Source organism: Orcinus orca, chromosome 1, assembly GCF_937001465.1.
Source record: "Orcinus orca chromosome 1, mOrcOrc1.1, whole genome shotgun sequence".
Lineage (NCBI taxonomy): Eukaryota > Metazoa > Chordata > Mammalia > Artiodactyla > Delphinidae > Orcinus > Orcinus orca.
In genome coordinates, this window is record NC_064559.1 from 96,805,165 (window position 1) to 96,828,713 (window position 23,549).

The 23,549-nt window shown below is 49.3% G+C and overlaps 1 protein-coding gene across 9 annotated transcripts in view; it reads left to right on the top strand.

Moving 5' to 3' along the window:
* Positions 1-23,549, top strand: part of CFAP45 (cilia and flagella associated protein 45) — a 42,939-nt gene that overhangs the window by 5,096 nt on the left and 14,294 nt on the right. For 2 of the 9 annotated variants that reach the window (XM_033414283.2, XM_033414285.2), the window contains exons 2-6: positions 15,677-15,802; positions 18,261-18,397; positions 20,487-20,631; positions 20,967-21,137; positions 22,871-23,049. In XM_033414283.2, coding sequence (XP_033270174.1) covers positions 15,677-15,802; positions 18,261-18,397; positions 20,487-20,631; positions 20,967-21,137; positions 22,871-23,049 — 758 coding nt within the window. Of the gene's footprint in view, positions 1-6,662; positions 8,725-9,446; positions 9,576-11,671; positions 15,803-18,260; positions 18,398-20,486; positions 20,632-20,966; positions 21,138-22,870; positions 23,050-23,549 lie in introns of those variants that run through there. The other 7 variants (XM_033414286.2, XM_033414288.2, XM_004284459.3 and 4 more) reach the window with 6 other exon arrangements.

Genomic DNA, 23,549 nt, shown 5'->3' on the forward strand with positions numbered 1-23,549 from the left:
GGAAGTTCAGCTCTGCAGCTGCCACCCCTCCAAGGCAAATGAAGATCTGGCAGCCACAGGAAGGAACTAAGAAACCCAGCCCCTGATCTTGTACCTTGGGGTTTCTGTCCTGAAGGTCCCCTGACTTTTTTTTTTTTTTGCAGTACGCAGGCCTCTCACTGTTGTGCCCTCTCCCATTGCGGAGCACAGGCTCCGGACGCGCAGGCTCAGCGGCCAAGGCTCACGGGCCCAGCCGTTCCGTGGCATGTGGGATCTTCCCGGACCGGGGCACGAACCCGTGTCCCCTGTATCGCCAGGCGGACTCTCAACCACTGCGCCACCAGGGAAGCCCAAGGTCCCCTGACTTTTTGGAGCCTTCTGACAGCCTATCATTTCCTTCTAGCCATAAAGGCTACCACAGCCCCCAGGAGAGTATCTGAGAGTTGTATTTTAAAGGCACTTCCATATCTATTAATTCCAGGGAGACTTGTCACCTCTTGGGAAGGCTTGAATATTTTTATACCCTTTGGGGAGAAGAGACAAACTGAAACCGAGAGACTGAAAGTGATGGGCCAGGGTCCCAGGGATCTTGAGAGTAGAAAGCACACCTTATGTGTCTTCAGATGGCGCATAGTTCTCAGAATATTAGTAGCAGGCCCAGAGGAGCTCAGCCCAAGTTCATGGTTTTGAATTGGTTCTGCATGTACTAGAATTCAGGTCTCTGGACTCCTGGTCAGTCGCCGGGTGTTGAAAATACCCATGTCAAGCATCCCTGGGGATGGGCTGACTGTAGGCCCCATCCTGTATTTTCCCCCAACCCAGCTACCCTCTAAGACTGTGAGCATTGGAATCCCCTGGGGTACTGGTTAGAAATGCAGATTCTAGTTAGTCCTATTAGACCTATTAGGCTGGGAATCTGTGGTGGAGGTGATGGGGGTGGTGTCTTGAATTTGCATTTCAAACTGGCTTCCCCCATAATTCTTAGGCGGCAACACTGCCCTAGGGGATTTGGAGAGGGAAGTTTCTCCAACAAGAAAACTGAGGTCTGAGCCAGCCCTGGCTACGCCTTGAACGGGAGTTGTCCCCCACCCCCTCCCGCCCCACGCTGTACTGTTTGGCGACTGTGGCTGGGTTGCCGGGGGAACCAGGCTGTGTAACTTCCTGGCTTGGGTGGTTTTCCCCTCCTTGGTCTTATCTCAGCATCCGCCACCCAGTCCAGGGCCGTGCTGGTCACGTAGGAGGGGAAGCTGGTGCCAGGTGTGTGGAGACGTGTGCAGGGCACCAGGGCGACACTGGCCCAAGGACCTGGGGCAGGCAGGAGGGTGATGAGATTTTGAAGAAGAAGTAGGGGAGGCTGCAGATTTGTTGATGACTTTCTCCTTGGTCTGAGGGTTATCTGCCCAGTGGGAATGTGGCCAGGTGGGGATGTTGAGGAAATGGGGATGTATGACCAGCAGGGGGCTGTCTCTGTCACGGCTTCCACTTCCACTCCCACCCTAACCATCTTCCTCCCCCAGCTCCGCTCCACCCCAACTCTTTCCCTCGTGCTCACTATCTTTCTCCTTGGCCCCAAATTTCTTCTTGTTCCTCAAACTCTCTTCTCCATCCCTGTCCCTTGCCCAGTCTCTCAGGTTGTAGCAGGAAGGCTCTACAGTTTTGAAGAATGGGAAAGAGAGAGAGAGTTTGGAAGAAAGCAGGAAGGCAGCAAATTCCTGGAGGAAAATAATTCATGCATTTAAGTATTTATTTATCTTTTAAGCCATACTGTGTTTTAGAGAGACTTGAGGCAATTTTGATAGTTCAAGTATTCCAGGAAGAAGGGGGCTGTGAAACGGTCTCTCAGGCATCCTTTGCAACTTAGAGGATTTACAGTCTGACTCCTGGTCGTTTATACGACACTGAGGACAAAAGACATTCTTCCCACCCGCCCCCAGTATCTCCCTGCTCTGTGGGAAGGAAAAGGGAAGAAGATCACCAGGCACTATGCAAACTGATTTTCCAGCCTGGTCTGCTCTTCCCAGAGCCTCTCTTTTGGGCTATTACCCACTGCGCAGATGAGGAAACAAGGCCCAGGTGGTTATGCAGTTCACCTAAGGTCTCTCAGCTATAAGTAATGGTGACAGGGGTCCAAGTCTGTTGGTCTGGCTCCAAAATCAGTCACTACTTTCCTTCTTCACTGCGCTGCCCCAGGAGCACAAGTCATGGGAGAGCACCTTCCAGGCTGCCTTAGATAGAATTGGGGGCTCTGAACAGCCTAGGAAATGATGATTTACTGAGACCTGACGGGCATCCTAGAGTTCCCATCACGGGCAGGTGTCACCACTAAGATGGGAGTAGAAGCTGCCCAAGGAGGTGGGTCCAGAGGAAGGAGCTGGGGCCTCTATCCTGGAAAACTGCCAGGATGTGTATATACGGCAAAGGAGTTCAGAGAAAACAGGAGAGCAGTAGACCACCACTAACCCACACCTCCATGCACTCAACACAAATTCTTCTATGGGAATGTGGAAGCCCCATCTTTTTGCCCTTTGTCCATGTGGGGCCCTGCTCCCCGCATGCCACATCCAGACTCCACAACTCTAATCCCTGTTCCTAAATGCATATCAGAGAGAGAGGGGGAGAGAGAGAGAGAGAGAGAGAGAGAGAGAGAGAAAGGGAATCAGTCTCCTTTCTCATGCTCTTAGGAGACATGCTCTAGTGAGAGGCCAGAGTTTTCATTTTAACCAAATGGCTCCTCTGGGTCCTGTCTCCCAGGCTCCTCCCATTTAAACGTGCTTGTTCATCACAGAGTCAAAATTCCTATCCCTCCTGCCTCAGCCAATGTGGGGAGCATCTCAGGAGAACAGCAGGGTGAGGCCTGCCTGACCCAGCGCCCCAAGGCCCGGTAGGGTGAGGAGAATCTGCGGGACCCAGCCCAGGCCCTGGGCTCTGCTCCCAGCTCCGAGGCACCCAGCAACTCTGCAGGATCTGGGCTCCTGGCTCCTGGCCAGCAATCCTGGGTTTACTCTGAGACTTCTCTGGGAGTGGCGATCTGGTAGGAAGCGTCAGGCAGCCAGAGGTGGAGTTAGGGTTAGGCGGATAATCTGGACCTGTCCTCTTCCTCAGGCGGCAGCAGCCAGCCTCTTAAACCTCCCTCCCCCCCAACCTGTTGTTCTCATCCCTCGGCTTGCTAGGCAATGAGAATGCTGAAAATGGGGCAGAGCACAGGAGGAGAGAGAAATGAGAGCTTAAGGATTGGGCTAGAAGGAGGAAGCCCCCAAAGGTGCACAGCGAATAGAAGAGACAGGAAGAAAAGGAAGGGCAGAGGGGAGAAGGTGGAACAGGATGGTGAGGGGAGGAGAGGGCTGAGCGTGGCTGAGGTCGGGAGGTGAGAGCGAGGGCAATCCGCCCACACCCACAGGACACGGCTGGGCAATTGAGCCAATCGCTGAGATGGGAAAGGTTGCCTCCCCACTTCTCAGAGGTGGAACTGGGTTTTGTGAGACCTGAAGCTTATACAATTTTGGAAGCTCCTTTTAAGAAAAACAAAACAAAATTAATGACAGGAGTAAACATTGAACTAGAATAATGTCACAACAAATTATACATTAAAAAAAAATATCTGGCAGGGATTTCCCTAGCGGTCCAGTGGTTAAGACTCCGTGCTTCCACTGCAGGGGGCACGGGTTCCATCCCTGGTTGGGAAACTAAGATCCCACGTGCCGTGCGGTGTGGCAAAAAAATTTAAAAAATAAAAATCTGGCAAACACTATAAACATCATAACATCTGGAAGAGTGATGTAAGATTCGTATGAATTCACTGCCTGAAACAAGTCTAAAATAGTTTTCGCCCGTACCTTTTTTTTTGGGCAGCTTATTCTTTGTCTCTTCACACGATAAAGATTTTATAATATTACTTTATATGGAGAACAGAATAATAATTCAGTTTTTTTCCTCTGGCATGATTTTGATCAACACTTTTATTATCGATAGATTAGAATGTTTCATTTCACAGCTTCTTGTTGTATCAATTTTTTGATTGTTGTCAAATTTGGGAAAAATCTCTGAAATTTCTCTCTTACATGAGCTGTAGAATTTCAGGAGATTGTCCAGTAATTAATCTTTTTTTTTTTTTTTTTTTTTTTTAATTTAGACTGTGCCGGGTCTTAGTTGCAGCACACGGGAGCTTTGTTGTGCCGTGTGGACTCTTAGCTGCGGCTTGCATGTGGGCTCTAGTTGCCTGACCAGGGATCGAAACTGGGCCCCCTGCATTGGGAGTACGGAGTCTTACCCACTGGACCACCAGGGAAGTCCTTCAGTAATTAATCTTAAGTGTTCTTTGAGTTGATGACACTCATTTACCCGATTGTCATAAGTCCTCATTTTAGTGTACTAATGTGTTTTATGCAATCTCCATCAGTGTCAATCTTTTATATCAAATCAACAAGAAAGTTAGCATTTCCCCAATATGTTCATACAATTTTCTTCCCCTTGTTAGTTGGATTATTAAACAATCCAAGTGCTTGTTTATTCTGTTCAAAATTTGTCTATTCCTCTTATTGAATTACCTTTTCTGGTAATCTGAAAATTTTTGTTTCAATTTGCTTCTCAATTTCAAAACAATTTCTACTGATTCATGGTTCATTTTTATTATTTGTGTTTCATAAACCCATTAATATCTTTTATTGAAATATAATTGACATATAACATTCTATTAGTTTCAGGCATACAATACAATGATTCAATATTTGTATATATTGTGAAATGATCACCACAATAATTTATCACCACACAGTTTTTTTCTTATGATGAAAACTTTTAAGATCTACTCTCTTAGCAACTTTCAAATATACAATACAATATTACTAACTACAGTTACCATGCTATACATTATATCCCCAGGACTTTTTAATTTAATTTAATTAATTTATTTTTTTAATATTTTGGCCATGCTGCATGGCATATGGCATCTTAGTTCCCCATCTAGGGATTGAACCTGCACCCCCTGCAGTGGAAGCACGGAGTCTTAACCACCGGACTGCCCTGGAAGTCCCGGGACTTATTTATTTTATAACTAGAAGTTTGTACTTTTTGACCCCCTGCCCTGCCTCTGGCAATCACCAGTCTGCTCTCTGTACCTATGTGTCTTTTTTTAGATTTCACATATAAGTGATACCACACAGTATTTGTCTTTCTCTATTTGACTTATTTTACTTAGCATAATGCCCTCAAGGGCCATCCATATTGTTGCAAATAGAAAGATTTCAGTCTTTTTCATGACTAAATAATATTCCATTGTATATATACGCCACATTTCCTTTATCCATTGATGGACATTTAGATTCCTTCCATGTCTTGGCTATTGCTGCAGTGAATATGGGGTGCATATATCTTTTTGAGTAGTGTTTTTGTTTCTTTTGAATAAATACCCAGAAGTGAAATTGCTGGATCATATGGTAGTTCTATTTTTAATTTTTTTGAGGAACCTTCATACTGTTTTCCATAGAGACTGCACCAGTTTACATTCCCACCAACAGTGCACAGGGATTCCCCTCTCTCCACATCCTCGCTAACACTTGCTATTTCCTGTCTTTTTGATAATAGCCATTCTAGCAGTTATGAGGTGATAGCTCATTGTGGTTTTGATTTGCATTTTCCTGATGATTAGTGACATTGAGCATCTTTTCATGTACCTGTTGGCTGTATGTATGTCTTCCCTGGAAAAATCTCTATTCAGATCCTCTACCCATTTTTCAATTTTTTTTTGGCTGTTGAGTTGTATGAGTTCTTTACACACTTTGAATATTTACCCTTATCAGATATATGATTTGCAAATATTTTCTCCCATTTGGTAGGTTGCCTTTTCCTTTTGTTGATGGTTTCCTTTGCTGTGTGGAATAAACCCATTAATTTTTCAGTAAATTTTCCATCCTTTAATACATACTTGTAAAGCTGACAAAAGAAGAAAATGTACTCTTTCTTTCTTTCTGGCTGCGTTGGGTCTTCGTTGCTGCATGCGGGTTTTCTCTGGTTGTGGCGAGTGAGGTCTACTCTTCGTTGCGGAGCGCCGGCTTCTCATTGCGGTGGCTTCTCTTGTTGCAGAGCACGGGCTCTATGTGTGCGGGCTTCCGTAGTTGTGGTTTGTGGGCTATAGGTGCTCAGGCTTCAGTAGTTGTGGCTCACGGGCTCAGTAGTTGTGGTGCACAGGCCTAGCCGCTCCGCAGCATGTGGGATCTTCCCGGACCGGGGCACGAACCCGCATCCCCTGCATCGGCAGGCGGACTCTCTACCACTGTGCCACCAGAGAAGCCCTGTATTATTTAATTTTTAAAGACACTTTCCAAAAAGCAGTTTAGAAAGGCATATGTAAGTTGTTTCAACTTTTTGAGAATATATTATAGATCATTAAAATATCACTGTTATGTAGCAAGGTGTGGGAGGCAGAACAGTGCACCACCTCCCCTCCTGCGAATGTCCACCTCTTAATTCCCAGAACTGTGAATATTTACCTACAGGCAAAAGGGACTCTGCAGATATGGTTAGATTAGGGACCCTGAGATGGGTAGATTACCTTGGATTATCCAGGTGGACCCAACCTAATCACAAGTCTAAAACTCAGGGAACCTTTCCCAGAACGAGATGCGACTAGGGTGGAGTGCTCAGAGAGATGCAGTGTTACTGGCTTTAAAAAAAATTTTTTTTTAATTAATTAATTTATTTAGCTGCCCTGGGTTTTAGTTGCGGCATGTGGGATCTTCGTTGCTGCGAGCGGGATCTTCGTTGCAGCATGGGAGATCTATATCCCTGATCAGGATGTAACTCAGGCCCCCTGCATTGGGAGAGTGGAGTCTTAACCACTGGACCACCAGGGAAATCCCACAATGTTACTGGCTTTAAAGATGGAGGAAGGGGTCATAAGCCAAGGAACATGAGTGGCCTCTAGAAACTCTAGATAAAGGATTCAGCCTAGAGCCTTAGTAAGGAATGCAACCCTGCTGACACCTGGTTTTTACCCAGTAAGACCCTTGTTGAACTCCAGAATTGTAAGATAGTAACTTTATGTTGTTTTAAACCACTAAGTTTGTGGTAAGTTGCTGCAGCAGTGGTAGAAAACGAATACACAAGGCTTGAGTAGTTTTCAAATGGAAAGACCATCTCACTATACCTAGAAAAATCCAAGTAAGCATGTGTGTTTAAAATTATCTAGAAGTCGAAAAGAAAACCTATCACTTTTGGAAAAACAGAAGTAGTCAATGAGTTTAGGTCCTTTGAAGGCAGCTTTTTTTCTCTGATGAGATGCATACTGTGTTTATAATTACATATGTTGCATCACTGGGTCTCTTCCAGGCCAGAGAGAACTTCAGTTTGACAAGGTCTTGATAAGAACAGAATACTCACTTACAGTTTTACATAACAGAGGCTTAGAATCTTTTCACAGAGGGACTTCTGGCTTTGTTCATTTCAAACCTTGTTTTTCCTCCACTTTGCAAATACTCTTGGCATGAGCAGCGTAGCACATATTCCCATGGAGATTATGGCCAGTCCCTCCTGTCCTGACATCAGGTGAGGTGTCATAGTGGCTTGGTGGAAGGAGTGTTCCAGGCAGCCGTTCCTCCACCTGGACAGCTGGCAGTAACTTAACTATCTGTGTAAGTGGTGGAGAACCACACAAACCTGTTTCATTAAATGTATGTAAATGTAAAATGTATACTTAATTCAGGTTACTTTTTTTTTGGCCGTGCCACGCAGCATGCAGGATTTTAGTTCCCTGACCAGGAATCAAACCTGTGCCCTGTGCAATAGAAGCGTGGAGTCCTAACCACTGGACCACTAGGGAATTCCCTCAACTTACTTTCTCAAGGGGCTCAGGCAAATGGGAGACCTGAAGTTTAAGCACTGATAGCTTTGAGGTAAATTCGAACAAAAGCCTGGGAAGCAATTCCCTTACCCTGCATTTGGTCATCCCCCTCCTTTCTGCCTCAACCTCACACCTTTCCTTCAGAGAGGCAGCCTGAGTTGAGAAAAGAACACTAACTTTTGAGTTTGGACAGTTATCTCTCTTGGTCTCAGTTTTTTCTTTGGTGATGGGGATAATAACTACCCCATAGAGATGTGGCTGTGAGAACTGGGTGGAAAACATAGGGGAAGCATCCAATCCACAGGGGACTGGTTACTTCATCTTCCCTCCTCTCTGGGTTGCAACGAAGAGGCTGGGGAAAGAACGGTGCCAGGAACAGAAAAGCCCTTCCCTCACTCTCAAGCCGGGAGGATCGTGCCAGCACCTGTATGGTAGCTACCCTGGCTTCTCCCTCCCTCTGATCCCACCTCCAACACTTTCTGCCCGCCCCACCCCCTAACTTGTCCTTCTGAGGATCCCAAAGGAGATAAGGCTGGAAAATCCAGGGAAGGAATGTGAAGCTTGCCGGAGTTAAGCCCTTTTAAAAACAACTGGAGGTGACCTGGTCTCCCTTCCCCCACTCCCCTGGAGCTTGTAAACAGCCCTCAACCACCCTAGCTCTGCAGCCGATCCTTCAGCCCTGAGTATGTCCGAGGAGGCAGTGACTGGCTTTACAACACAAAAGTCAGGTTGGAGTAAGCCCCAGAAAGGTGGGCTGTGGAGAGAGGTTTGGGCGTGGGAAAGTAGCTCAGAACCGAAGTCACCACTTCTTTTTGGTCTAAGAGTTCAGTTTATCAGCACTGGAGAAAAAAACAAAAGGACTCGGTCTTGTGGGAAGGCTTTGTGACGCCCGGAGCAGGCACAGCTGTGGGGTAAGTCCAATCTTGTCCCTGCAGTTTGGGAGGTATAGGTGCCAAACCAAATTGGGAAAATCATAAAACTCCTAAAAGGCTTTCCAGAACAGTACATACAAACTGGGAAGCATTAAAAGGCAGGTTCCCTAAAGCCAGGTCCATAGATTTCGATTCAGATACTCTAGTAGGGTCTACATTTCATTTTTAATAAACTCTCCCAGGCGATTCAGAGCTGGAGGTCTGAGGCCCACAGTTTAAGGAAATGCTCCTGAAACTACATACACATCCTCACGGCTGGAAGTTCTTTCTTTGGTCTAACCAGACTCTCTGCTGCTGTGAAACTTGTTTCGTCTGATCCTGATTGCTTCTCTGCAGACTAAATTCTCATCAGCGTTTGGCTTGGCCCCTCACAAGCACTGGGGCAACGGTTACCATGGTAACCTAGATGGGGTGTAGGGGAAAAACCGTGACCCTGGGCCTGGCTCCTGGAGTGGCTGCCAGCAAGTCAGACCCCCTGGGCCAATGCTAGGACCTTGACGGTTTGGGTCCTGACCCAAGAGTTCAGCCAAAGCTAAATGAAGAGCGGGGCGCGCCAGGGTGGGACAGTCTTTCAGAGCCAAAGCTCCCGCTCGAGCGCCGGCGGGAACGGTCAGAGGGTGGGGTTCGTGTTCCTAAAGCCACAGCGCGCCGCGTCTACCAGCCGGAGCGGATCAGAGCGGAGGGGCGGGGCCGGGGCCGGGAGGGGGCGGGGCCCGGGCCGGAGAACGCGGGCTCTTGGTTACTACGGTAACGCGTCAACACCAAGCGTCGGTGGTGCAGTAGGTGGCGGAGGCGGTGGAGGCGCGGAGTTAGAGAGTGCGGCTGAGATGGTGAGGTCCCGGGTGTGGAGGAGAACCTCGGATGGGGGCCTCATGTGTCCGCAATTGGGTTGGGGTTCTAATCTGGGAAAGTGGGCATCTGGGAGACTGACAGAAGTTGGGTCTGGGGTCAGGAAGGCCCAGGAGCGGAGATGACACCCCTGGAAGAGGCAAGGGAAGTCCTGAGGGGGGTCCAAAAGAGAAATTAGGGGTGGGGTCGATAGCGATTGGAAATGTGATCTGGTGCTGAGCAGAGGAGGTGGGGAGAAGGGCTGTCCCAACCTTCTTCCCCCTCCCATCGGTCTGGGGCCTCCATGGGCTGGGGATTGTGGGATGTGATGTGGGAAAACCATTGGTGAGGAGGCCAGATAACAGGTACGCGTTCCGCCTCTGACCAGCAGGGTGACAATGTGTAAGTCACCTAAGGTCCTGAGCCTACAAGTCCTTGTCTTGTTACTGGGGCTCTGGGTCACTCATAGGTACTCAACAAACATTTGCAAATGAATGAATGAATGAATGAATGCAGAGGGTACCAGATTTGAAAGTCCCTGGAGAGGGATTGGGACTGTCTAGCAGGCCTGGGTTCCCCAGGATGGAGAGGACAAGGGTCATGAGGGTTGAAAGGGCAGCAGGCCTGGGAGGAGGTATGAAGGTGATGTCTGGGATCCCATGAGGAGGGTGTGGTCCCTGAGGAATAAGTGAGAGGGGCAGAGGATAGGTGTTGGAGCCTTGGGTTACTGGAAATAACCTTAGAATTTCTGGGTGCACACCCGGTGGCAAAGGAGTCTCTGATGTACCTGTGGACACACTTCATGTTCAGAGGTCACACTGCTTTTCTGGGACTCAGTGGTTCAAATTCAGGGTCCCCAAGTCAGGATTTCAAGAAGAGCCTTGTTAATTATAAAAGAAACAAATCCCCCACAAAGAGCATTTATGCATTTTACGATGCATGTTTATCTCCAGCTTTCCTGGGTGATTTACAGGCCCAGTGCTGTGTGTGTGTCTCTGAGGGCCTAGCGTCACACTTGGCATCTAAGGGCACACAGTAAATGTTAGTTCTCTTTTTCTCCTGTTTCAAAAATGTCATATTTCCAAGTCCAAATTCATCAGTGAGTTGCACCTGGGCTAGACTTGTGGGCTTTGGCTCATGCAAATCAGGGACTCCCCACCCAAGGGCCACTCAAGGAGGGGTTTTGGTCTGCTGACTGAGCCCTTCTGAAGTCCCTTGGACAGGACTGGGCATATGAGCACCTTTGAGAAGCAATGGGTCAAGTTAATGATCTCTGCCCTTCTGTGAGACCAAGAGTGTGTGTGTGTGTGGGTGTGTGGGTGTGGGTGTGGGTGTGTATGGGTGTGTGTGTGTATGGGTGTGTGTGTATGGGTGTGTGTGTGTATGGGTGTGTGTGTGTGTATGTGTGTGTGTGTGTGTGTGTGTGTGTGTGTGTGTGTGTGTGTGTATGGTGCTACTTACTAGCTTTTGAGAGTGTTTGGAGGAGTGGGGAGAGGTGATAGTTGCGGGGAGGGTCACAATGAGGCAGACCTCCAGGATTCTTACAAAAACAATGAATAACATCCCCCAGAAGGAGGGACAGGGCCTCAGTACTGAGTAGCATGTCATCTTCAAATGGTACTCCACAGATGGCCAACCCAGTCTTATTTGAGGAAAGAGGTGACCTGAATGTATCACTCAGTGGAAGGTAAGGTACCTGGTTCATGGGCATCCCCACCTTCTTAGTAACCAAAGTCTACAGAAAGCAGGAAGAATCAGGCTAAGAGCTCAAAGCCTGAATTTGCCAGCCTGCGGTGAACCTATATGCAAAAGAGACGCTAGGTCCCAGGTGGAGAGGACATCCAGGAAAGGACAAGCCTTTGTCTTTGTTCAGTTGACAGGTGTTACAGTTACGTCATGGAAATTCCACACTGCCCTGTTCCAGCCCTGTTCAAGATCTGTCTTGTTGGATTTGAGCTGAACATCCTGGATCTCGGGACATCTGGCACTGCAGCTTTTTTTTTTTTTTTTTGCGATACGCGGGCCTCTCACTGTTGTGGCCTCTCCCGTTGCGGAGCACAGGCTCCGGACGCGCAGGCTCAGCGGCCATGGCTCACTGGCCCAGCCGCTCCCGGCATGGGGGATCTTCTCGGACCGGGGCACGAACCCGTGTCCCCTGCATCGGCAGGCGGACTCTCAAACACTGCGCCACCAGGGAAGCCCGGCACTGCAGCTTTTTAAGCACTTTTTAAGCACTCTCTGTGTTCAGAGTCAGGGCACCAGGTCCACTGCTTTGTTTTGTAGTCAAATAAAAATAGTTCCCCCCTCCCCCTGCCCCAGTCATAAAGAGAGTTACCTACTCAGTGCAGAACATTATTCAATACAAGAAACACCTTAAGATGCTAATACTCACATGAAATTACTGTTAAACATTCTTGTGAACTTTCTTTTAGTAACACATTCTGGATGAATACCCTTCATATGAACATTTTTACTGCTGTACTTCCATGTTTCTTATAATCTGCTTTCTTTAACACTTAATATGGGGACTTCCCTGATGGTCCAGTGGTTAAGAATCGGTTTTGCAATGCAGGGGTTGCCGGTTCAATCCCTTGTTGGGGAACTAAGATCCCACATGCCGTGGGGCAACTAAGCTCGTGTGCCACAATTAGTGAGCCCGCGTGCCACAAGGAAAGATCCCACATGTGGCAACTAAGACCCAACGCAACCAATAAATAAATATTAAACAAAAAAAAGAATTGAAAGCAGGGACTAGAACATATATATAAACTTAATATGTTAGGGAGATCATCCTGTATCTATAACGGAGTGAAAATCATCTTCTGAATGACCAGTTAATCTTTCTGCATCAGTCTCTCCCAGAGCCCCCAGCAATGGCTGAATTCTTGTAAACCTGGGATGGAATGGTATTTGAAGAGACAGGGAGTCAGCTAGGTCACCAAAAGGAAAATATCAAGGCAGAGCTGGCATCTTTTTCTGTCCCAGTCCTCGTCTTTGCCGATCATCCTTGTCTCCTCAGCGGTCTTTCCTTACCTTCAAGAGCTGCCTTGGGAATTCCTTGGTGGTGCAGTGGTTGAGAATCCGCCTGCCAATGCAGGAGACACGGGTTTGAGCCCCGATCTGGGAAGATCCCACATGCCGTGGAGCAACTAAGCCCGTGTGCCGCAACTACTAAGCCTGTGCTCTAGAGCCGCGAGCCACAACTACTGAGCCCGTGTGCCACAACTACTGAAGCCCGCGTGCCTAGAGCCCGTGCTCTGCAGCAAGAGAAGCCATTGCAATGAGAAGCCCGCACACCGCAAGAAAGAGTAGCCCTTGCTCGCCACAACTAGAGAAAGCCTGCGTGCAGCAGTGAAGACCCAGTGCAGCCAAAAATAAATTAAAAAAAATAATAATAAAATAAAGCTGCTTTCCACCAGGGAAGACTAGCCGGCTTCTCTCTAGGTATGGCTCAGCTTCTTGGGGATATTTATTTGGTCATGCAAGAAATAAAACCAGCCCTTCACCTCCTGAAAGAACCTCTTGCCTATTGCCTCTAGCCCAGAGGGATCTAACTTTCCATTTCTGCTTGGTTCTTCATTTTTTTCTAGTACTTTTACACAGTGACCTCCTTAATCCTTCTTGTTGCTTTTGGCAAAACTGGTTATTCTAACCCTGGTGTAAGGCTTGTGGCTTCAAAGTCAGCATTTCCCCAATAAGGTTTTTCAGCCACCCAACCCCAGAGCTCCAGGCTTCCTTCTGCTCTGCCCAGTGGCCGCTTTACTGTGGTCATTATCTGTTTTCCTTCCTATGTTCTGACTTCGAGGCTCAGGCAGTCGAGTATCTCTTGTGCGACTTCCTTTTGATTTGGGTATCAAGAGCATAGGAGAGAAGCGATGCAGTCCCAGCCCTGGAGGAACCTATAGTCTGGTGGACACCCAAGGCCAAGGGAAAAGCTTGTAGGAGCCCTTGAAAAGAAGCAGGAAAAAAAATGCAAAACAACCATAATGCTTTCCATCTGTGCTCCGAAGCCCTTTCTCATACATTATTTTCCACAGTGCAGAGCACATCCGTGATATGGAAAATGTGGAGTGGTGGCATACTCGGGAAAGGCTTCCGTCTCAATCTGGCCTGCAGCCCCCAAGAGGTCGTCTTGTTTGGCTTCATTCATTCATTCTTCCTCAAATACATATCGAGCTCCTACTACATGCCAGGCACCTCTCCCCTTAGTTGTCTACAGAATTCACGCCATCTCTCATGTTCCATTGCCCTCCATCTTTTCTGCTTATTCCCAATGCTTTGCCTCAATCCCACCTATAGTGGTTTCTATTCATCTCCTCTTATTCTATTTTTGGTGGAAAGGGGAGCTGTTGCTCCCCAGTTACCATATAATAACCCTTCAGAGTCTGTTATTAGGCATCCTTGGGGCTGCCGTATTTACCTTTTAATAAAGCCGAGTTTCTCTGCTCTCCTATACGGGGGCTGACCAAGGCTGTAAAGGGAGGCGCCCTCTGTAAGCCTCCTGCTGGCTGTGCCAGGCTGGGAGGGAAAGGGTGCACACAGCAGTGCCCGTTGTGTGGAACAGAGCCAGCTGGAGAATAATCGCCCGATTTAGTGTGAAAACCTGATTCAGGTGGGACAGGTGCTGCCGGGGTGGGAGGGTGTCTGTGTGGTCATGGCAGATCAGAGAGAACTTTCAAAGCACACTGTCCAGTGTTTAGTGACCTGGAATGCGTCTCCCTGTCCACCGTGTCCTGTTGACAGCTGCTCATTCCCAGGCTTGGTAGACCTGACGTGCCCAGTCCATTCCCCCTAGGTGTCCCAGATCAGAGAACTGCGGGAGATGTGGGCTCCTCCAGAGCGAGATGTGAATCAGCTTTAGATGAAGCCTGGAGTTGTCCTGCGGTCCTCACAGAAACTGCCTCCTGGAGATAGACTTCTCCTCTTGGGTGTGAGCTGAAGCTGGACTGACCTTGGGGAAAGGAGGTTGTATCAGTCAGGTTCTTGGTTATAAGCAACAGAGCCAGAACTTGAATTTAAGGAGAAGGGAATGTATGGAGAGGATTTTGGAGCGCGCACAGACTTCACACCAACGCTGGGCAAGTAGGCTTGGAAAATGAGAACAAAGGAGGCACTGCAGCCGGAACCCAGGCCTAAATGACAATCCAGAAATGGTCTGGCAAAGACCCTCGATGCACTGTGGCACCTCCAGCACCGGCAGCTTTACTGTGGGCAGTTGCCACTGGTACCCTTATCAGCATTGCCCCAGACACGGGGTGTGGCTGCCTCTGTCAGAAGGGGTTTCCATGTTCTCCTTCTTGCATCACTAGTTCCCTATTTATTGTCAGGCTTGGGGTATCTGATGGCTCAGCCTAGGGGTCCTTTGCCCAGGCTTGGAAGACAAACATCTAGTGTTTTCAGCTTCTACATTCACGGATGATCCTTGTCACTCTCAGCTCATAAGATGGGGAACTCCCCCAATCTAGAAAGTACTGGATGCTTAAAAGCTGACTAATGCACATGAAAGGGGTCCTGGGAGTGAAAGAGCATCACGGTGGATGCTCTGAACTGGTCTGCCTAACTGTAGCTGGCAGCTGTTACAAAACTGAACCACCCGCCAGCAGTGGGCGAAGTGCTTTTCCATCCTGCATGCCCTCAGGTCCCCACCACAACCTTGTGAGATGGTGGGGACATGAAGGAGGGCAAATAGTAGTGTCAGTTATGAAGGAGGTTTGGCACTCGGGCTGAGGAGTTTGGAGGTGAAGAGGACACTGCACATATCTGGGCAGGAAAGCCCACGTGGCCTCACAAGACTGTGCTTGTGGAAAACTAGAACCGAGCTGACACTGAGATCATCCTCCTGCCGTCCTGTGTCCTTTCTCCTTCCTTCCCTGCCACATGGCGTCTTGGCCGTCTTTAGCTGGGGAGCCTCAGGAGTCCTCACTGAGCTGGTGTGCCCGCCTCTGCTCCTGTGGGGTGTCCCCTACATTTCAGGGCTTACCCAGGGGCTTTCCCACATGCCCATCCAACATCCCCCCAGCACGGGCTGGCGAAGTGTCTACCTTGCCCGGGGTCCAGATGGCACTCAGTACTGATGACCCCAACTCTCTGCCTCTCCCTGCAGCCGTTAAGCACAGCCGGCATCCTGAGCTCCTCCTCTACCACTTCCAACAGGTTAAGGAATAGGCCTTGCTATCGGACCAAAGCCCTGAACTCCGAGGTGGATGAGAGCCTCTTCGGAGCCATCAAGGTAACCCTCACCCAGCCCCTCCAGGGAGCGGCCACTTGGAGGCAGTGACCCAAACTAGCATTGCTCAGGACAAAGCTAGCTCTGGGCAGGCCACCCCCTCCCAGGTAATTCTCAGACTGAAGACCGGGAGGGGTTCTGAGGCTCGAGTGCACGAGCTCGGACGCCTAGTGGAGCCCAAGCAAACAGGGCACCTGGCTTCCTCCACCATGAAATCCTTAGGTCTTCACAGCATTTAAACATCTGTTATAACGTTGAAGGGAGTCTCAGCTGCAGAGCACTCAATATTCGCTCTTTGCTCAGTGAGCGCCCCGTGATGGAAATGTTTGAGGGCCACTGGCCCAAGCTTGCAGATACAGACCAACATAATTACCCCTCCATCGGAGAACAGCATCAGAGTGAAAAAACACAAAATCAGCCTTCTTTCCCGGTTGCTCAGCTAAAACAGTTACTTTGGGCTTCCCTGGTGGCGCAGCGGTTGGGGGTCCACCTGCTGATGCAGGGGACATGGGTTCGTGCCCCGGTCTGGGAGGATCCCACATGCCGTGGAGCAGCTGGGCCCGTGAGCCATGGCCGCTGAGCCTGCACGTCTGGAGCCTGTGCTCTGCAACGGGAGAGGCCCGCGTACCGCAAAAAAAAAAAAAACAAACAAAAAAAAACAGTTATTTTGCTTTGGGAAACAGGCAGGTGTTTGTTTGCAAATGTCATCCCATCTAAGAGGCTGACGACTTGAGAAGGAGAGCCAGAGTGTAACTTGAAATAACCTTGGTACGCGTGATGTTCAGACGGTAAGAAGGAAGAGAGGCAAGGAGAGAAAGAGGATGAGACATGGAGAGAAGGGTGGTGAGAGATTGAGAGAGGAGAGGGACGCTGCCTGTATGTTATCTAGTTGTTAGAGTAAATGCTAAGAGCTCTCAACACAAGGAAAATGGTTTTCTCTATTTCTTTAATTTTGCATGTATATGAGACGATGGGTGTTCCCTAAACTTATGGTGAAAATCACTTCATGATGCATGTAAATCAGGTCAATATGCTGTACACTTATACAGGGCTATATGTCAACTATGTCTCAAGAAAACTGGAAGAAAAAAAGAAAAAGAAAAAGTGGCAGAGAAAAGCGAAAAAGAAGAAAGATACCAGTGGTGGTGTGAATACTAGTGTGAATAGCTCTGGCTGCAGGCACGCTGGGGAGACGAGAGTTGATGTCTACCCCTGCCCTTCACTCCCCTCACTGCGGACAAGAAAGAACTTTCCAGAGTGTTCCAGATGGGCATCTTTATCCATTTAGAAGATGCCCACTCTGCAGCGGTTTCCTATTGACAAGGGAAAGAATCAAAGCAATGCAATTTCACTTACAGACGTGTCGTTTATTTGTTTTGAGTACGTGGGGAGTCTTCTAGTTAAATTGAAGATAGATTTGGAAATGGCCGAGTTCTCCAAACTTAGTCTTGCTGACTTGCAAGAGTGTGCAGGCAAAGTAATGCCTATTCCTGGCCTGTTCTTTGGCCTTTTTGCTGGGTGAGAGTCCCGGAAGTCTCCCAGCCCGGCAGTAGGGGGCAGAAGTGGCCTGTGGCCTGACTGAGTTGTGCCACTTGGAAGCAGAGGTGGGCACCAGGTGGCAGCAGCACTCCAGGGACGGGTGTGCAAAGCGGGATTCTCCAGACAGGAAGGACCTCCACCGAAGCCATGCCCCTGCCTCTACTCAGGACCACAGATACTGCGTTCATGACAAATGAAATTCTCTCCTGTGTTCAAAATTTCCTGAAAAGTGATTTCATTTTCTTACTATGTTACTCCTTCATGGTCAGAGCATTTTTTAAAAAACCTCATATATCTAATTTGTATTTGCCTTGCTGAAATCTGATTCACTGACTCCCTCACCCCATTAGATTTAAGGGCAGGTCTCCACAAGGGCCATTTAGCTATTTCTAAATTCCTCCATATGGCTTTTTTGGGGGATGAAAGTAAATGAATCATTAGAAAGGATTAAAAATAACAAATATCATAGATTAGATGAATCTGTAACAAATTGTATACTTCAAACCCACAGCGTGGTCAGGAGAGCTAATTATTTTTTCTTTCGTAAACCACAGAGGGAGGAGAACCTAGAGACCCCAAATTTTCATTCCTGATGGTTTTAGGTTAGGAATGGACGTATGCTAGCAACCCTCCCCCCGCGCCCCCATCCCTCTGGGAGTATCTGTACAAGGTATAAAGAAGGCTTGCTCTCAGAAGAGTTGGTCGGTACAGAGCACATCTGGCCATGTTCAAGGGCAGAGTACCCTGCTGCTCTCAGTGCCCTGGCTACTCTTGGTGGTCCTGCAGTCTAGGCCCCAGCCGGCCTCCTCTGCCGCTGGATGGGGTAGAAGCCCCAGGAGAGGGGAAGGCTGCACTTGAAGTTAGGGCTGACCAGCAGGAAGTGTGGTGACCAGCTTTTAAGCTGTCCTTCCTGACACCACAGCCTCTGACCCAGAGCGACGGCCCCATCGTGCTGCTCCGAGATAAGCATGCCATTCGGAAAAATCTCACTGCCCTGGGCTTGGACCACAAGCCAGAGACCGTCCAGCTCATCACCCGGGACATGGTCCGGGAGCTCATGTGAGTACCTAGCGCACAGAGCCTTTCCGCTGAGGACCTCTGCGTAGAGATGGGGAAACCCACCTGGTCTCATTCTGTCCTTGCGGACCCCACCACTTTCCTATTCATTTCCCCCCTTTCGTTTCTTGGTTCTCCTTTTTTCTCCATTTTGGTTTCTTTTGTTTCTCCCCACCTTGTATCTATTACTGCCATTGCCCTTGATTCCCAGCTTCTTTCTCTTCCCTTTCTTCTGGCTGCCTTGGGTCCTATGGGGCTGGTAGAGGGGAGGTGCTTAGGGGTCCTCTCTGAGCCCCCATTAGTGCACTTTCCCATTGGTAAAGGGAAATGTCCAGATGAGTCACTTCCTTTTGGCTGCATCAAGAGTAGGAAGCAAAGGGAAACTGACCAGATGCCTAATTAGCCCCTTGGCTTCTTCCCAGGCTCTGAGGCCAGAAGAGGAAATTCCCAAGGGCTCTTGGGTTCCTTTGGGATTAGCTCAGCATGGCTTCCTGACCGGAGCAGCCCCCTTGCTTGGGCCCCTCCTGTGGTAGGTTTAGGCCCAGCTCAGCCATGTGAAATGAGCCAACACCATCACTCAGTGGTTTAGCTCTTGTGCTAGTGCTTCATTCTCCAAACCATTCTTCCTACTCTGGCTCCACTCACTAAAAACTTGAATTCCCAGAAAATGCAGCCTGTGTCACAAGCTGGGGAGGCACGGGTGGGACACAGCTCCAGGAGCACTGTCTGGTCAGCTCTGGCATGAAATGGCCAGATGTGGTAGCAGCCCTGCAGGTACTCCTGGGGCCCAAGAAATGTCTCCTTCTTGGACTGGTCCAGTCCTAAAAAACACGTTGGAGGTGACTTGTCAGGGCTGCTGAGAGCAGCGTGAGATGCTGTCTCAGATTTAGATCATTTTTTGTTATTCCACATCCCAGATGTTTGGGGCCACGCCACCCAGTGAACCACAAGATCTTGGCTAAGCCTCAAGTCCACTCGCTCATTCGTCCACCTCCTGGACACCTCCCCTGCACCAGTTTTTTTTTTTTGCGGTACGCGGGCCTCCCACTGTGTGGCCTCTCCCTTTGCGGAGCACAGGCTCCGGACGCGCAGGCTCAGCGGCCATGGCTCACGGGCCCAGCCGCTCCGCGGCATGTGGGATCTTCCCAGACCGGGGCACGAACCCATGTCCCCCGCATCGGCAGGTGGACTCTCAACCACTGCGCCACCAGGGAAGCCCCCCTGCACCAGTTTTATTGGAGGAAGTTTAACTTCCTGCCTCCTAGCCATGTACCTGTTAAATCGCCTCACCCAGAAGCATCTTTATCCCCACCCCTCTGCTCCATCTTTAATGTGTGTCATTTGTTTGTAATCTTTATAATTATCTATTGGTTTGTTGAATGTGCTGGGCAGCTAGAAAGGTCTATAGACATGTCTCTGACTATTGTTGATCAGAGAGTTTAATTAATATTTAGGTTTCAAAGCTTCTCTCTGGGCTGGATGCACAGGGATGCTTTTGTTTCTCACTGGCATCCACTTCATCCTTGTCTGGCATCCCCTTGCTCTTTTTATGTCATCCTTGAGGAATCATCTATTTTAAAAGTTCAATTCAAAAAAAAAAAAAAAAGTTCAATTCAACAACTTTATTATGAGTCCTCAGTCTGTGCCCAGCACTGTGCCAGACGCTGGGCTGCCTGTGGGGTTAAGACAGAGTCCGTATCCTGGAGGAGCTTGTGAGCCAGCAAGGGAAACAGAAGTTGCCCACAACACTGGCAGGGAGAGCAGAGGGAAGGAGGTGGTCTATGTATGTATACATGGGGGAGGGTCATACACGGCGACGCAGAGAAGGTAGCACATGAACCGGACTTTTTAGCAAAAGTCCTTAAACTGTCCCTTCTTTAGCCCGTGACGCTACTCCACCCTTGCCTGGGACCGCTTTTCCCCAGTGGACCCGTTGCACAGTTGGCTGTCTCTCCTGCCCTTGCCCGAGTCCCTGCAGGCGGGTGGGCAGTGATGAGGGGCAGGGAAGAGAGCCGAGCAGCCTGCAGTGTGGTGCTGAGAGCTTGCCCTTCCCTCCCCTCCCCTCCCTAATTTTGTTCAATCCTTGTGTCAGCATCCCCACCAAGGACCCCTCCGGGGAGTCCCTTATCATGAGCCCTGAGGAGTTTGAGCGGATCAAATGGGCATCCCACGTGCTGACTAGAGAAGAACTCAAGGCCAGGGAGCAGGCCTTCAAGGAGGAGAAGGAAGCCATTGTGGTAGCTACCCCCGTCCCCCATCTATGCAGAGGGGGGTTGAAGAGAAGGGCTGGGGAGAGGCCGGCTTCCCACAAGACTGGGAGCTCTAGTTATGGGACCCTGAAATGGGGCGTGAACGTGCTAAAGAGGACGTGTTGTAGAATTAAGAGTGGGTGTGGGGAGGAACTGCAGGGCGGCGGGAAGGGTGAGGAAGCCAGGCTGAGAAACCCCTGGGCTCCGACAGTGCGGTGGGGTGAGGGGAAACTCATCTGGGGTCAACCGTGGCAGCCGGGCTAGTGCCCAGGGCACACAGCACAGGCAGTAACCCCCCACTAATCCCGACGTGGCTCCCATAGGACGCAGTGACCACACGCAAGAAGATCATGAAACAGAAGGAAATGGTTTGGAGGACCAGCAAGAAGCTCAACAATCTGGAGGAGGTGGCCAAGGACAGGGCCCAGAACCTCCTTCAGAGAGCCAGGCAGCTGCGGATGGAGCAGGAGGAGGAGCTGAAGGACGTGAGCAAGGTGAGCTCTCCCTTCTCCCTCCCTCCCTCCTATCTCTCTTTCTCTCTCTCTTTTTGTTTTTTTAATTTAATTTATTTTTGGCTGCATTGGGTCTTCATTGCTGTGTGCAGGCTTTTCTCTAGTTGTGGTGCACGGGCTTCTCATTGCAGTGTCTCCTCTTGTTGCAGAGCACGGGCTCTAGCCACCCAGGCTTCAGCAGTTGTGGCTCACGGGCTCTGGAGCGCAGGCTCAGTAGTTGTGGCGCACGGGCTTAGTTGCTCCACGGCATGTGGGATCTTCCCGGATCAGGGCTCGAACCCGTGTCCCCTGCATTGGCAGGTAGATTCTTAACCACCGCGCCCCACCAGGGAAGTTCTATCAAGCTTCCTTTTTTTTTTTTTTTTTCCCCTTGTCCGTGCCACACAGCTTGCGAGATCTTAGTTCCCTGACCAGGGATCAAATCCATGCCCCCTGCAGTGGAAGCACAGAGTCTTAACCACTGGACCGCCAGGGAAGTCCTCCCTCCTCTTATCGCTTATTCACACACCTGACAGCATGGGCTCCAGCTGGAGACAGGGTGCAGGGGTGAAAGGTCAGGGTCTGGCCTTGGCAGGGGAACGGGGTGGAGAGCTGCACTTGCCACGTGCCTGCTGTGTGGCCTTCGGCAAGTCACTTGCCCTCCCTGAGCCTCACTTCAGTTGTAAAATGAGGGTGGTGAAACTACTTAGCAGAATTATTGGCAGGATTAAATATGTTAATATATGGGAGAGGCTTTGCGAACTGTGGGTTGATAAATGCATGTGAGGATGTTACTTGTATCTTTATCCGGCTAGTTCAATTCTGGCCACATATGGTGGTCCCAGGCAATTGGGTTCTTTTTGTCGTGTTCAAAGTGCTTCCCTTAGCTGAGAGCATAACGACCAGAGGCTCATTGGGAATTCTATTGTGTAACTCAATTGCGTGTGGTTCACTTCCTGGCCAAAAGAAAAATGCTGACTCCCCAGCCCCTTCATCTACAGTTTCTGTCTCTCAGGTAAATCTTCTCTACTTCCTTTTATTTTCCAAAGCTTTTACTCCATAGTTCTTATTGATGGCTCATGGTTTTTCATTCCGTTATGTGTCATGTTGGGCTCTTCTAGTTTAAAAATCTAGTGGTTTGGCCTCTGCAAGAATGTTTGTTTCCCCAAAGTGTAGAACAGCGGGTCTTCACTTGGGGTTCATGGGTCTCTAAGGGGGGACCATGAACTTCTGAAGTTTTATGGAAATTTTGTGTGTACAGATGCAAATGAATTTTATGGAGGAGAAAGCCCATAGCTTTCATCATATTCCCAAAGCGTGATCCATGACCCCCCAAACACTAAGATCCAATACCCTGAAAGACGTTATTGTTTTTTTTTTGTTTGTTTGTTTGTTTTGCGGTACGCGGGCCTCTCACTGTCGTCGCCTTTCCCGTTGCGGAGCACAGGCTCCGGACGCGCAGGCTCAGCGGCCATGGCTCACAGGCGCAGCCGCTCCGCGGCCTGTGGGATCCTCCCGGACCGGGGCACGAATCCGTGTCCCCTGCATCGGCAGGCGGACTCTCAACCACTGCGCCACCAGGGAAGCCCCGACACTATTGCTTTTCTGGGCTTGTGAGCACACTCAATAGGATTCTGCTCCCATTTCTCCCCGCTCCCACTTCCCTATCCCCATGATGCATTCCCCCCCATCCTTACTCCCAGGCCTAGTACCACAGCTTTATTTCCCCTCCCCAGATCATCCTCAACGCTAAGTGCCACGCCATCCGGGATGCCCAGATTCTGGAGAAGCAGCTGATCCAAAAAGAGCTGGATGCAGAGGAGAAGCGGTTGGATCAGATGATGGAGGTGGAGCGGCAGAAATCCGTTCAGAGGCAGGAGGAGCTGCACAGAAAGAGGCGGGAAGAGAGCATCCGGTAAAGAGATGGCTTTGGCACCTTCCCCTCTTAGTCATTTCCATGTGTCTTTAGGTCCATATAGCCTTGCAAAGGGGGAAGACATGAGAAATGGTCATTATCCTCCTCTGTTATTATCTCAAAACCTTTATGGAGTGATTCAGAGAACCACAGAACTTCTTAAAACTTATTTCCAAGATCACAACAGGTGCTTCATAATCTGGCCCCAATTCAGCCTCATTTTGCACCATTTCCTGCCATCCATTCTATGAGGCTTTCCTTCATTTCCCCCAACATGCCAGGTCTTGACAAAAGCTCATGACTTTTGTTGTTCCCTCTCCTTTGAATACCCTTCTCTTTCCTTTCCCCCCGAAAAACGCGCTCTCTTCTTTTAGTATGTAGCTTTGCCGTCTCCTCCCCTGAGAAACCTCCCTCACTTCACCTGGCAGGCTTTAGGGCTCCCTTCTCTGGGTCCCGCCACACCCTCTTTATACTCTGGCGCGCCCCTCCTTGCACTGTGG